The sequence below is a fragment of the Hippocampus bargibanti genome, linkage group LG10, assembly GCF_051943395.1.
Source record: "Hippocampus bargibanti isolate YZ-2025 linkage group LG10, ASM5194339v1, whole genome shotgun sequence".
NCBI classification, from domain to species: domain Eukaryota; kingdom Metazoa; phylum Chordata; class Actinopteri; order Syngnathiformes; family Syngnathidae; genus Hippocampus; species Hippocampus bargibanti.
In genome coordinates this window covers 8,285,955-8,301,758 of record NC_142743.1, presented here as the reverse complement: position 1 = coordinate 8,301,758, position 15,804 = coordinate 8,285,955, and the positions used below count along the sequence as shown (strand labels likewise).

General features: G+C 40.2%; 1 protein-coding gene across 1 annotated transcript; it reads right to left on the bottom strand.

Moving 5' to 3' along the window:
* Positions 1 to 107: 107 nt before the first annotated feature.
* LOC148892274 (CCN family member 1-like) lies at positions 108 to 15,067 on the bottom strand. The gene is made up of 6 exons (XM_089005787.1): positions 14,934 to 15,067; positions 13,208 to 13,421; positions 8,823 to 9,076; positions 7,042 to 7,186; positions 6,292 to 6,470; positions 108 to 3,457 (listed from the first exon to the last, which is right to left on the bottom strand). The coding sequence occupies exons 1-6, from the start codon at positions 14,982 to 14,984 to the stop codon at positions 3,143 to 3,145; spliced, it is 1,158 nt and encodes a 385-aa protein (XP_088861913.1). The 5' UTR covers positions 14,985 to 15,067; the 3' UTR covers positions 108 to 3,142.
* Positions 15,068 to 15,804: the final 737 nt, after the last annotated feature.

Below are 15,804 nucleotides of genomic sequence, written 5' to 3'. Positions count from 1 at the left end.
ACACACAAGAAATAAAGGAAATGGGCAAAACAATGTTATTGGCCTCCGAAACATTCACTGCCATTCACGAATTTATTCGGAAATTGAAAATATGACTTGGAGCGCCATTCCCGAATTTCTTCGGGTTTTGTTTTTCTCATATTTCCCAAGTTAGCGCTTATTTCCAGCTTCAGATGTTGTTATAGCGATATATAATTTGAGTTATAGCACTTTGACAACAGTTGAAGCTGGAACTAAGCGCGAACATGGAACAAAGGGAAACGCTGCCCTCTTGTGGAAAAAAAAATGCCATGGCCAGCGCTTTATTGGCACCCAAGCATGAAAACACAAATTCCCAAATTTATTCGGGTTTTGTTTGTTCATTTTTTTGTATGTATTGCATTGTAGGTAGGTCCAAACATTACTTCCGGGATGAGTGAACGCTGGCGCGTTTGGCTGCCGCTGCTCACCCACAGAAAAAAATATCCTGTGACTGAAGTGTCATTGAGAGTTTTGAAAGGCGCTTATAAATGAAATTTATTGTTTGACAGCCGGCCTCATTTCAAGCTTGTATAACTCCAGACCCATATAATTTAGGAATTAACTCATTTTTTCTGATGAAAGAAGAGTGTAAGGTTTCTTACGCTGCATTGAATGTTTATGTAGTCTTAAAACTCAAAAAAATATATTCTGTGGGTCCTGCAATCTGAGTGACAATGACAAAAACCCTGGCACTGCAGTGGAAAATGTTAGCAAATCGTCTGGAAGTGAATGAGTTAATCTGCAAATGCTTGTAACTAGTTTTTTTTTCTGAAATGTTATGTCCCATTTAAAGGGCAACCGACGTCACTTTTTTGTTTTTTAACTGACATCAGAAAACCGTTTTATAGCATCTAAAATACCCAAAACACGCAGTACGATATTTTTAGTCAGAAGCAAAACAATAAAAATGACTTAAAGTGTCCAAAATCTGCAAAAAAATTAAGCTGCGAATTGGGCATTTTCAGAAAGTCCCGCCCCCAGTTTGTGATGTCACGCCAAGAAGTCTTGCATTGCTGGAGAATAAAAACAATGGCTTCAGATTCGGCTAATATGCTTGTTACATATCCAGTTATGAATATTATTCAAATAGTTCTGAAGAGTACAGTAAAATACATTGACGTGATGGAAAGACGCTACAATGCGTCTTTTTTACAGTCAGGAGGCGGTCCTTTTCTGACGTCACATGAGGACTCATCACCAACTCAAAAACAAGACTTCCTGAATGTTCAGCGCGAGTCTTAAAACATAAAATATAGCTATATGCGGTGGAATCTTATTAAAATACGCCCAATAGAAGTCATTTGAAACCATTTTACAAATTATGGACACAACTTGTCCGGAGACGTCGGTTGTCCTGTAGTAACTGATCCTCTCCAACAGATGGAGACATTTTAAAAGTTACTAATTTACTTAAAATGCTTCATCTTTCAAACATTTAACTGTTAAATGTTTGCAAAATTAAGCCTCTAAACACTCACCCCTCAAAAATACTGTCACAGAAGAAACAGAAATATACAAATATTAATTTATTGAACTATTTACCACATTGAGAACAAACACGCCAACGTGGAGTGGCATCATCAGTACATACTGTGTCAACAACAGCTTGTCAAAAAAGAGCAACGACCCCCCCCCCCCCCGCCCCACCAAAACAAAGAACTTTAGTTCTTTGGTTGTCAGAGTTTGCACTGCGTTCCAGGATATAGTGTCAAAAGACTATTCGTGGGTTACACGCATACAATAGGGATACATTTTGTGCAATCTAAGTCAGCAAAGGGTATCCTGAACAATATCTTGTGGAATGTCGTGTGTTCAGAGCTGATTTGAAGAGCTTCTAAAAAGAAAATACTGCCAACAATCTTAAATATTAACTGCTTCATGTAATAAAGTGTTTGTCTTGTACTCAAACATCATTGAGTACATGGGGAAAGTCGTTAAGATTGTACAACTGTCCATGTTTTTATGTTCCTGTTGTGTTTATTATTTTGCTTTGTGTTGACTATTTTGTAAAGCGCTTTGTTACAGCTGATGTAAAAGCGCTATATAAATCTATTGTATTGGAACCCTATTCCATATTTACAATGGCGAATCCATAACTTTTGTTCAAATGATTAGCTGTCTCAGCTCCTCTCTGAGCCCATCATGACGACACTAATATTTGTCAATCAACACAGAAAACAAGAGTATATGACCGAGTACCGTGGAGTACATTGGGCTATGAAGACTTGTTTTTCACAGGTTGTTGGGACCAAAACCCTGTCTGTCGTGAATAGCCACAATCTGTAAATAGTTGACGCCCTTCCAAAAAAGGTTTAAATGTTACAAGATGGCAAAGAACTATTTTTGCAGCATTCCAAGTGAGTTAAAAAAAAAAGTAGTTTATGTAGTTTCTCTTCTGATTTCGCCATTAACACGGATCAACAAAATGCATTGTGTGTCGCTTTCTCGGTCAGGGGAATTCCTTTCGTGACGTCACTTCAGGCATCGTCATCAACTCGAAAACAAGACTTCCTGAATATTCAGCGCGAGTCTTAAAACGTAAAATATAGCTACAGTAAAGTCTCGTTATATCGATATTCTCGGGAGTCGGAAAAAATATCGATATAACCGGACTATCGATATATCCGATCCTGCGGCATGTAAATTTTCTCCATGCGTTCATAGAAATAGTATCGTAATAAGCAGTACTATCGATATAACCGATATAACGAGACTTTACTGTATATGCCGTGGAATCTTTGTAAAATGCGCTCAGTAGAAGTCATTTGAAGTGATTTTACAAATTATGGACACAATTGTCCAGAGGTGTCGGTTGTCCTTTAAAAAAAAACAGAATCTGCAAAATTGTATAAAGCCCATCGAACATATTAGCATTGCCGCTTTAATTCAAAGTCAGTTTTCAAAGTGCCTTGCAGAGAATTTCTTCTTGCAGCCTGTCAGGTGGGTGTCAAAATATCCGAGTCAGAATTATCCAACGTGAAGGAGGGAAGTTTGGGGGCTTTAATTTAGCTCCCACGTCTGGACAAAAGGCACCCTGGGTCACACACACATACCAACCAGGGCATTTCTTCTAACCGAGCAGGTATTCTTGTCCCGCATCCAAACTGAGAAAAAAAAATAATCACTGTTTGTCTATGAATGTATACGTGTCACCGTGCATCCAGCGCTGCGGCGGCAGAGCCACGTCGTTCAGGTGTCCGCAAGCCTCCTCGCTGCATTTGCACGACTGGATGAACATGGCTGACTTTTGCAGGCGCTGGCCATCCGGGCAGGTTAGATCAATTGGGAGGGTGCGGGTGCGGCGCGGCGAGCAGCAACGTCCGTCCCGACACTGGCCGCAGAAGTTGGGTCGGTAGAGGCGCACGCTGACGCATTCCCCAAAGGACAGGCGCAGGGGCAATGAGGATTTTTGCATGGGGGAGCACTTCCTGCCTCTCTGCAATTACAAGAAAAAAAGGACGTCAAGACAGCAGTTTTCATTTCTAAACATATTGAGTTAAAATATACGTTCCTAAAAGGGTGAAGATATTTTTTACTGAAACACATCAACCAGACTATTTTTTTCCAACTGAAAAACATGACATGGAGCGCCATTCCCGAATTCGTTCGAGTTTTGTTTTTTTCTGGTTTGGGTGCCGATAAAGCACTGGCCATGACCGTGTGGCAATGTTTTTTTTCCTTCCACAAGGGGGCAGGGCATCATTTGCCTTTTTTCCAACTTAGCGCTGTGTTCTAGCTTCAGCTGTTGATAAACAGCTATATAAATTAATATCTATTGTATTTTGTTCAGCTGCCCCCATTTCATGCTCAGGTAACTCCACACCCATACAGTGAGACCTCAACTTACAAACACCTTATCTTACAAACTTTTCGTCTTACAAACGTCAAATTTATGAAAATTAAACCTTATAATAAGCACTATTTTCATAATACACACCCACCACGGCTGGCGGAGTGATCTTCGGCGGAAGCACACGACCGAACAGCACCAAAGGTTTAGTTACCAACAGTCCTTATGGAAGGTGACTCTCCTTCCATAAGCCATCAACGACCATCACAAAGGTAAATAAAACTTTATTTTACAGCACAGTTTATTTCTTTAATTACAGTCCTCATGTAATGCGCCTCTCTTTCCAAACAGCAATTCCCTTTGACCTCCAATGCCATTCCATCAAGCCATAAATGACCATCACAAATATAAATAAAGTGACTTTATGATACAATGCAGTGTATTTATTTCATTACAATACAACAGCACATTTATTATACACAGAATAAGGTATGTTGGGTGTAGTTTTTTAGGCTTATTTAGTTGAAAAGTATATTTTATGGAAACCCGGGAACGGATTATTCCCATTATAATGGTTTCCTATGGGAAATGTTTTTTTTTGATATACACACTTTTCGCCTTACACATTCTGTCTGGGAACCAATTAAGTTTGTAAGTTGAGGTCTCACTGTATACTGTAACTTAGGGATTAACTGTCTTTTCTAATGAAAGAAGAGCATAAGATTTCTAACGCTGTATTGAAAGTTTATGTAGACATTTATAAACATATTTAGTTAAAAATATATGTTCCTGAAGGGGTTACAAAATGTTTTGGCTAAAATAGTACTAGCTAAAATAGTAATAGTCACTTCCACGAAGGGGCAGCATTTACCTTTTGTACAGCCACCCCCATTTCAAGCTCAGATAACTCCAGACCCATATAATTTAGGAATTAACTTTTTTTTCTGATGAAAGAAGCAAGTCTAAGGTTTCTTGCGCTGCGTTGAATGTTTATGTAGTCCTAAAACTTAATATTCTGTGGGCATTGAGTGGACACATTTTTGCACATCGTCTGGCAGTGAAGGAGTTAAGTGACAGCCAAATTTAGCCCCCATGATCATTGTTCTATCATTGGCCATAGTAGCAGAGTCTTGAAGCTAAGCAAGCGTGGCAAAGAGCTCCTGGTGTTTGTCCAACATGGAGAATGAATATAGACCCACCGCATGGAGCTGAGCTATGGACAGTTGCTTGGCAGGAATGCCGCGGGTGGCTGGAGGGCTGCCTATATGGACTAAAATTAACTCAAACACAGCAGCAGATGAAATTCGGCTCTGTGTAGTATCATTAGTACAAAGAGTATTCTCTCTCACGCACATACACAGAGAACAGAAGTCCTTAAACCTTTTGGGGTCCTGGACCGCTTTAAAAAAATTGAACAAATCATCTATTTTATCCACAGTTCTGGATATTTAATGATTTTTGCCATTAAAAAAAAAAAAACTTTCAGGGACAGCGGACAATTTATGTTATCGGTTTACAGTGTGCATGTAAGGGTTAAATTATCTGGCGTATTTGTTGAGTGCAAGTGATAGAGAATAGACAGAATATAAATTATCATATTGAAACGTTTCATGATGTTGGATGCTGAGTTGATGGAATACAAGGCCCACAAAGGAAGCGCGGCAAATCTGGGGTCAATCTGAGGTGATCAGACACAGCCTGTTAAACTGTCATCATCAGGTAGGAGATCTGGCCTTGGGCGGAAGGGAGGACTTGATACACTCTTGCACAGGAAAAGCTCATTAGCCAGGTCACAAATCTATCAATTCATGGAAAGAAAACTCATTAAAATGTCTATGTTCGATTGTTTTATGGATGTTGGTGCTTGCAACATGGGATGTCAAGAGGGGTGGTATTCATCTCAAGAAGACTGTGTTTTACTAATGTATCACTTAAATTTGCATATACTCAATAAATAGCTTGGCAGAGGGCTTCAGAAGTTGAGCGTCGGTCGTGAATGGCTACGTCCCCTGCCGGCAGTAAAAGACAATCTTCCTGTGTAGCAGCCTTTGTTCACAGTGTCCGAACAAACATCTCTGACAGCAAGATAAATAAGAAAATAAGGTCACCAAGTATTAGGTATTATAATCTCCAAAGGACTTATTGTTTCATTTCATGAACATTTTTTTTTTTAAATCGTGACTTTTCTCCACTAATTTTGGTCTTGACTTACGACCTTGGAGGTGCCCAGCCGAATTTATTAGTATTTTTTTTATGCAATGGCAACAGGCTAAAAGCCAGAAAGTGGGTTTGCTTTCACAAAGTCAAACAAGGACAGATAAGAGTGTGTATGACTTTTTGCGGTCAGGTGTTATCGCAAGGTGTGGAGGTTACTCTTGGCGAGAGATAAGCAGTGATTAAGTGCTTTTTGTTTTAATCCTCACTGTCGTTTCCGATAATTACGCATACATATACTGTAAATATAATCCCTTCAAGGTTACCTTGCTTGGAAGAAGCTGCGTGGCGCCGCAAGGTCGTACCATACAAAGTCTGGTCTCTCTCTCCAGCTTGCAATGACGGTTCTTGTTCGAGAGGCGGGACGAGATGCCGGTCCCGCAGCTGCGCGAACACTGGGACCAATCGGTGGTGAGGATGGGACACTTCTTCTGGTTGCCCCACACTGGAAACAATCACAGAAAAATATGCTTTGAGAGAAGAAGAGTGTTTTGACTTCACGGTGGTTTGCTTGCAGTGAAAGGCTCGGATCAGTAGGTGGCGGTGATGAGCTACAACGCTGTGTGTCAAAGTCCTTTTTTTGCCTCGGGCCACATTTGAGTTACAGTTTCCTCTCGGGGGACAGTGATGATTTTAAGGAAGCCATTAGAATGTTTAATCCCCTTGAAATATTACATCTAGAGCGCACAACAAGTTAATGAATGCCTAGTTTGAGAATTTGAAATACAAAATAATGACTGTTATTGTGGTTTACATGGGACAATTTGACATTTTGGTTCAGAATTTAGCAAGCAACATGGCGCTTGACATGCTTGATTTATTTTCACGGACCGAATAAAATGATGAAGTGGGCCAGATTTGGATTGGATTGGATTGGCCTTTATTAGTCTCTCAGTGGAGAAATTTACATTTCACAGCAGCAAAGTTATGAAAGGAATTTGGCCCGCGTGCCTGGACTTTGACACCTGTGACGTAGAAGAAGAAATCAACCAGATGTTGCTGTCTCTCTCTCTCACCAGGTAGGTATTTATAGCCACGTTCAGCCTCCCAGCCAGTGGTGTGGGGGGACAGAATCTCATTGGTCACCGGCAGGTCGTTTTCATGAGGCTGAGGGGTGGGTCGGCGTTGCGGTTTGGGTTGCCGCCGTTTCGGAAAGGTCATCTAGGATAGAGCGCAAAAACGACTTGGAGATGGAAGATGGTAAAACTCACAGACATTACTTGCAATTAATTGACCTGAGCAAAGACCAATATTTACTACAGGGTCAATGTCAATATTTTAACTCATTGACTGCCAGATGATGTGCAAAAATGTGTCCAATCCAGTGCCAAGGTTTTTGTCATTTTCACTCAAATTGCAGGACCCGCAGACATATTGAGTTTTAGGACTACATAAACATTGAATGTAGCATAAGAAACCTTAGACTCTCTTCTTTCATCAGAAAAATAAGAGTTTATGTCGAGCTTCTTTGGTTTTACAGTCATCTACATTGAAAGTGCTGTACAAAAGGCAAATACTGCCCCCTCGTGGGAGGGGAAAAACATGATCAGAGGTCTGACCGGAGCTTGATCCGCAACCAAGACAAGAAAAAAACAAAACCCAAATAAATTTGGGAATGGCGCTCCACATCATACTTTCCGAATGGCAGTGCAAAAATGTGTCCATTCCAGTGCCCGGCCGGGTTTTTGTCATTTTCACTCAAATTCCAAGACCAACAGAATATTGACTTTTAGGACCACATTAACATTCACTGCAACGTAACAGACCTTAGAATCTCTTCTTTCATCAGAACAAAAGAGTTAATTCCTAAATTATTTTGGTCTAGAGTTATATGATCTTGAAATGGGGCGGTTGTACAAATTACATTCTGATTTTTATAGCTGAAGCTGCAACAAAGTGCTAACATGGAAAAAAGGGAAATGCTGCCCCCTTGTGGGAAAACATTGCCAGAGGCCATGGCCAGCGCTTTATCTGCACCCAAGCATTAAAAAAAAACGAAAATCGGGAATGGCGCTCAATGTCATATTTTTAATTCTCGAATAAATTCGGGAATGACAGTGAATGGGCTCATGGCGAGGGTGGTTTGCCGTGGAAATGTCAGCAATACAGTGAGATCTCAACTTACAAACACCTCAACTTACAAACTTTTTGTTTTACAAACGTCAAATTTATGAAAATTACACCTTATAATAAGTACTATTTTCATAATACACACCCACCATGGCTGGCGGAGTGATCTTCGGCGGAAGGACACGACGAACAGCACCAGAGGTTAAGTTACCAACAGTCCTTATGGACGGTGACTCTCCTCCCATAAGCCATCAACGACCATCAAAAAGGGAAATAAAACTTTATTTTACAGCACAGTTTATTTCTTTAATTACAGTCCTCATGTAATGCGCCTCTCTTTCCAAACAGCAATTCCCTTTGACCTTCGACCTCCAACGCCATTCCATCAAGCCTTAAATGACCATACAAATGTAAATAAAGTGACTTTATGATACAATGCAGTGTATTTATTTCATATCAATAGCACATTTATTATACATCGGATAAGGTAGGCTGTGTGTAGTTTTAAGGCTTATTTAGTTGAAAAGTATATTTTATGGAAACCCGGGAACGGATTATTCCCATTATAATGGTTTCCTATGGGATTTTTTTTTTTAGATACACACTTTTCGCCTTACACACTCTGTCTGGCAACCAATTAAGTTCATAAGTTGAGGTCTCACTGTACTCTTGTTTGTTTTCAGCATACCACAAACAATTCTCAAGATAAGGGAAAAAAACAACAAACCTTTGTGTTGTGTTTGTTTGGAAGGGGCCAGATGTCTTTGTGGCAATCCACGGTGAAGCAGCACTGGCCGGGCATTCTGACCAGCTGAGGGAAGGGGCACGACGGCGACGCCGGTGGCAGGCTGTGGTCACAAAGAGGCGCGCAGCCAACGGCGCCATCTATGCACGTACATTGGTGCTTGCAGCCAACGCGGAAGCTTTCTCCATTCTGGTAGATCCTGCCGCTGTAGTCGCACGTGCGTCCTTCTGATTTGGCTGGAAAATGGCGAAAGTAGGGGGCGGGAGGGGGAGGGGGGTCAAAGAGGAGATACTCTGGAAAGGGGTTCACGGTGGTGTATATTGTACAGCAGATGCTTTATGATCATCTTGCCAGTACTGTTTTTGAGTGCGTATGTGGAACTGTCGCAGCTTAGAATTGAAGCGAATTTACGTGGGACAGGAGATGCGAGACAGTCTTTGTTCGTCAATGGATGCTACAGCTTTGTGTTTGCTTTCAACATTTAGCTTGTAGCAGACGTGCCCATTCCACCATGAAGCCCCTGATCCACCAGTGAAAAGGACGCTTTGATTCTCTCCTCTTTCATCTAGAACTGCTTCATGTAACAAAGAGGGTACAGAAAATGCTTAAGAACGAATGACTGTGTCTTTGTGTTGGCATATTATTGATTCTTTATTCATTTTATTTATAATTGTTTGGACTTCAAGATAGCGCCGCGTGAGTGGCCGCCTTTCCAGCAGCTCCTGTATTTTGTTTTTCTACTTTCTTTTCCTTTCATAACGTTGCTGTTGTAAAATGTAAATTTCTCCACTGCGAGACTAATAAAGGCTAATTTAACCCAATCAAATCTTCATGCCAAGTGCTTTGCTGGCACATTGGTACATCTCTATACACACACGCACACGCACACATAAAATAAAATAAAAATACGCAATTATCTGGAGACCAGGACCAAGGACCAAGCCCTGGCGGTCTATACCATTCAATTGCAGTCCGGATGAGGCGATGCCAGCATTGCGTTCTTTGGAAAGAGTCCTTCAAGTCTTCAATAAAACCTTAAAGCGCTTTTTTCCTTTATTGTAATCTATTGGAACTTCAGTCTTATTTATTTCAAACATTTCAAACATATTCATGCACTTTGAAAGGTTTGTGAACTCGATGAAATATCTCCATGTCATCAAATTTTAGGGAATACCTTTAGGGAACACTGTTGGATTAAAATGAGCTAAAATGGGGTTTAAAATAGTAGTGTGTGAATCGTGTAAATAGAGTATGGCCACAAATTCACCAACTTGTTAGAAGCGGGGTCAGATAATGGATGGGTGGACCGTGGATGGATGGTTGCATGGCATGCTGAGTCAGCTTGGTTAGCCGCCATTCTACATCCGTTATGCAGTTTTAACCAAAAGAATGTCAGAGAACTTATTAAGACACATGGGGCCCTGCCAACTTTTGAAACCAGAAAAGCAGAGTAATATGCCCATATACTGTATATATTTACTTATTTAAAGTGTCATGAAAAAGCCAAAGAAAAAGTGCAATAGACACTGTGTTTATTATATTACTTGTTACTTTTTATAGATATATAGTCGGGCAGGGGCCAAATGATTTTTAACCTTACAGCCATTGATGAAAATGTTTCTTCAGCCATTATCTGTACTTCTTTGAAGGTGTTGGACGTCTTGCTCCTTATCTGAAAAGCTTCGTCAGTGAACTAAAATGTTGCTGGTAGCTCTGACCCTATATACTGTATATATCCCTAATGTCCGGGGGTGGTGGTGCCAGACCTCTGCTAGCACCTGTGGATATTCGGGATATACTGTATACATAGGGCCAGAGCTACCCGCAACATTTTAGTTCATTGATGAAGCTTTTCGGATGAGGAGTGAAACGTTGGACACCTTCAAAGTACAGATGACGGCTGAAGAAACCTTTTCATCGATGGACCACTCTTGTACGACTGAGAGCTTACACATATGAACATTATAAGTACTTAAAAGACAACCGACGTCTCTGGACAAGTATGTCCATAATTTGTAAAATGGCTTCAAATGACTTCTACTGAGCGTATTTTAGAAAGATTCCACCGCATATAGCTATATTTTACATTTTAAGGCTCGTGCTGAATATTCCGGAAGTCTTGTTTTTGAGTTGGTGACGAGTCCTCATGTTACGTCACTGAAGGAACGCCCCTGACCGAAAATAGGACACATTGTAGCAGTCCTTCCATCATGTCAATGCATTTTGCTGTACTTGTTTGGTCTGAAAATTTCGTGTTGCACCAAAAAGAGGCAGAAGAGGGCGACAAAACTCCGTGTAAGGAATTAATCAGCCTGTGGAAACGGGCCGATTAATTCCTTACACGGAGCTTTGTTGACATTTCCCAACCCCCCCATGGGGGGGTTGGGAAATGTCAACAAAGTGGAATAAATTCTTTAATTGATTGCAAACATGTATGCTTTCCTCTTCAGAACTATTTGGATCATATTCATAACTGGATGAGTAACAAGAAAGCATATTCTCCGAATCTGAAGCCATTGTTTTGATTCACAAGCAATGCAAGACGTCTTGGCGTGACGTCACGAAAGGGGGGCGGGACTTTCTGAAAATGCCCAATTCGCAGCTCAATTTGTTGCAGATTTTGGACACTTAAAGTCATTTTTATAGGTGTTTTGCATTTGACTAAAAATATCATACTGCATGTTTTGGGTATTTTAGATGCTATAAAACGTTTTTCTGGTGTCAGTTAAAAAACAAAAAAGTGACGTCGGTTGTCCTTTAAGTCATTTTTATTGGTGTTTTGCATTTGAATAAAAATATCATACTGCGCGTTTTGGGTATTTTAGATGCTATAAAACGTTTTTCTGATGTCAATTCAAAAACAAAAAGGTGATGTTGGTTTCCCTTTAAATATGCACATCTAACCTCCATTCCTGTGGGTTGACAAAAAAGCTATCAACAAACTCAAATTATTAAATTAGTTTTCTTTTAGATGTCACACTTTTTGTTGCTTTTTTGTTGGCAGATGCCATTACATGACAATGATAAAAACGATGCTAACTCTCGACTCCCGATTTCAGGAATGACCCATAGCGTGCGCAATTCATCTAAAACAGGGGTGTCAAAGTCATTTTTTGCCGTGCGACACATTGTAGTTATGGTTTCCTCTCGAGGGCCGTTATGAATTTGGGGAACCCATTAGAATGTTTAAATCCCTTCAAATATTACATATAGAGCACACAGCAAATTAATGAATAACTCGTTTTCAAATCTGAAGTCAAGAATAATGACTTTTATTGTGGTTGACATCCAAAAATATGAAATTTTGGCTCAGATTTTAGCAATCATCATGGAATTTAACAAGTTTGATTTGCTTTCGCGGGCCAAAAAAAAATGATGTGGCGGGCCGGATTTGGCCCGCGGGCCTTGACTTTGACACCTGTGATCTAAAAGAAGATAACAGCTGGCATTGTGCCAATCGCCTGTTCTAAAATTAGATACAATCCTAGGCGATCTCTTTTTTTGAGTATTTGAGTATTTTTTTGGGTATTTACTATTTTGACACTTTTTGACTTACTGTTTTTATTGGTAACCATAATTTCCATGAATAAACCATAAGCTGGAATGGGATCATGAAAACATACTCATTACGACAAAACCGGAACAGTTGTCAGGTATGTTTTAAATTGTGAAAAAAAATGGCAATGAGTCTCATTTAGTAGAAATGACTAAAATTCAGAGTACTGTGACATCGAAAGACGGATGGTCACCTCTGAAATGCATGGTGAGAATTCCCCCATGCGTTTATTTAAGCACTGAAATTTGACTCTTGTGACACACTACACAATAACTTTCCATGGCAACAACGTTTTAGACTGAAAAGGTCAGTGGATCTGAAGAGACAGGAAGTGTCAGACTACTTGCCTCCGAATTGAGAAGGACCTTGCTATTCATAGTTTGTAGCACAGCTCTGGCATGGAGCTTATTTTTATCTCCGTTACTTTTGCTCCCATTAAGCATCTCGGTCATGTTTGGGCTTACGCAGGGCTTACATATTGTTGTGTGTACTGGCGTATTGTCTTTTGGCTTTCACAACCCTTTGGGATGAGAGAGTTTTAAGGCTAATGCTACACACAGCACAAAATTTCCATGACAGGTTACCGGTTTGCATCAAAAATGGTGGTTTTAGAGCTTATGGACATTTGAACGGTGATGCAACACTTAGACAGGGAGTAATATCTGCTGATCGGTGACAATGCTAGCAAAAAAGCATCAACAAACATCTATATGGCGCTCATCTGTGAGTGTTAGCACACTCCAAGTCACTTTCACAGCCACTTTTGTTTAAAAAAAGGTGTATATCTGTACATACTGTATTTGCCTCTTACCTCGGCACACCCCCCAGTCCTCTGTGACGTCATTGCCGTAATTGCACTCCAGACCTTTGTGATGGTCACAAGGCTTGACGAAACTGCAGTCTTGGTTAAGCTGCGCAGCGCATACCCTGCAACACCCGCATCCATCTGGCACAGTGCTAATCCCCGGAGGGCACAAAGGATGACCCGCGGGGCACTCGCATGTTGTGGGACAGATAGCAATCACCTGGACCAACAACATAGTCAGAGAAGGGACAGAGACAATCAAGACGAAGTTCAAATAACAGACGTACAAGAACAAAAAGTGCTAAGGAAGACAGAAAAGGGATTTGTATCATTTTTTTTGGTCACATTACATTCTGACCAGGTGCTGATTGAGCGCTATCAGGCTAACAGTAGTTTTGCTATGATTGAGCGCTATCAAACTAGCAGTAGTTTTGCGATGATATAGCAAGTCAACAATCTGCGCAGACAGACTGTTTAGGCCACTACTATCCTACATTTTAGTATGTTTCACACAAATCAAATGATCAACATCATTACTAGCCTCCTGCAGAGCTTGCTTCGCAGCTATTATTCAACTCATTCACTCCCAGACATGAAAAAAATGTTTTAGGGTTTTTGTCATTGTCACTCGAATTCCAGGACCCACAGAATATCGAGATTTACGCTGCATTCAATGTAGCGTAACAAACCTTAGACTCTTTTCTTTTATCGAAAAAAAAGTTAATTCTTAAATGATATGGGTCGGGAGTTATTGGAGCTTAAAATGAGGGCGGCTGTTCAAAATACAATGCAATACATACATATTGGTTTATATCGCGCTTTAACAACAGCTGAAGCTGGAACAAAGCGCTAACATGGAAAAAGAAAATACATTGCCAGAGGCCATGGCCAGCGCTTTATCGGCACCCAAGCATGAAAAAACAAAACAAACAGATTACGTCATATTTTCAATTCCCGAACAAATTTGTGAATGGCAGTGAATGAGTTAAAAATGGATTAAAGGTGAAAGCACCACGGTAACTTTCTCTATACATTCAGGATGTGCTCAGTGGGGTGCCACTGTGCTCAACAAATAGTTATTCTGTCTCTTCAGCTCTCTAAATTGACTTGTATGGCACTGCGTGACAGGATAACTTTTCCCTCCACTTGGTGTCATTTGAGAAATACGTTTCCTCGAAACCTAGCATGAGCCTGAGCTTATGAGTCCTAAAAGTAACATCAACAAAATAGCCAAGGCAACGACACAGCAAAATAAACAAAAAATAAAATAATGGATTGCACTGACACAAGCCTTGATGTTAAATAAGGGGCCGCAAAATATCATCCTGAGGTCCGCAAATGACTCCAAGGCTACGAGTTTAAGACCACTGATCTCGGCAAACATTTATGAACAGAATTAAAAAAATATATATATATATATATATATATATATATATATATAAAGCCCACATCTGAATAATGAGTCGAACGAAGAACCTAAATTGTGAGGCAGGTGTACTAATGACTTGACAGTAATTACTGCAAAATTATTGCAGTTTGTTCTCCATTTGGTGAAGTAAGTTCATGAAAAACCAGGATGTATATAACTCACTCACCGAAAGTGTATTCAACGCATGAACCATATAAGTAAATAATCATCTAATGCCATAATGTTGCATCGCTGTCCCAAAGCCAGGCTGTCTGTAAATGTACAAACATCATCTTAAATGACGAAAATAAAAATACACATTACCCGTGAGATGAATGCTGTCGTCATCAAAATAAAATATATTGCATAATCCATGCTAATTAAATATGATTTATTTCGATTTAATTTCAAAAACTGAACTCCACGAAAGGAGAGTCTGTTCGAAATAGCTCAGTCCCTTTTCGGGTCTTTGTCCAAGTGACAACGAACCTCAACACCTTTTTATACCACCTGACAAGGCCCGCCCCCTCTACTCAGAGCTGACCAATAGATGAGCAGGAAGTGAAACGGTCATTCTTAATGGGCGTGGCTTTAGTACAGAACTAATTTTCTATTGGGAATGAATAGAGCCATTCATGTATATTTAAAGAAAATGGAGGGCCACTCTGTGTTTATTTTATGGGTTCAAAATTAAAATGTAACAGACCCTTTCAAGTCACATTCCTGCCTTTGTGGCCAACACTCGGCAAGTGCTGAGTAAATATATTCAGCTGGGAACATTCAGGAGACCTCCACCATTGGAAAAAGTGGGGAGGGATGGAATTCCCTGTTGTTCCTGACCACTGCAGGAAAATGAAAAAGCGGATTTCTTTTTTTTTCTTTCAATCAAGCGTTTTCTCTGCCATTTATTTTGAGATGCAAAATTTCTCAACACAAGTTGAAATGATAGTTTTGAGATTATAGTTTGCGATATATTTGCTGTTTGAAAGAAAAATATAAAAAAAATTATTTTGAAAAACTAATCTGCTTTATGATGGGTGGTCGATCAAGACCATGCTGACGCAAAGAGTTTTCTTTGGAAGAGGATGGATGAACCTGAGTGTTCTCTGGAAGCAGGATTATTGTTTTAAGGGAAGCTCCTCTGCTCCGAGCTTTGGCCTCAATTTGGCTGGCTATCTTCCCCTTTTAACACATC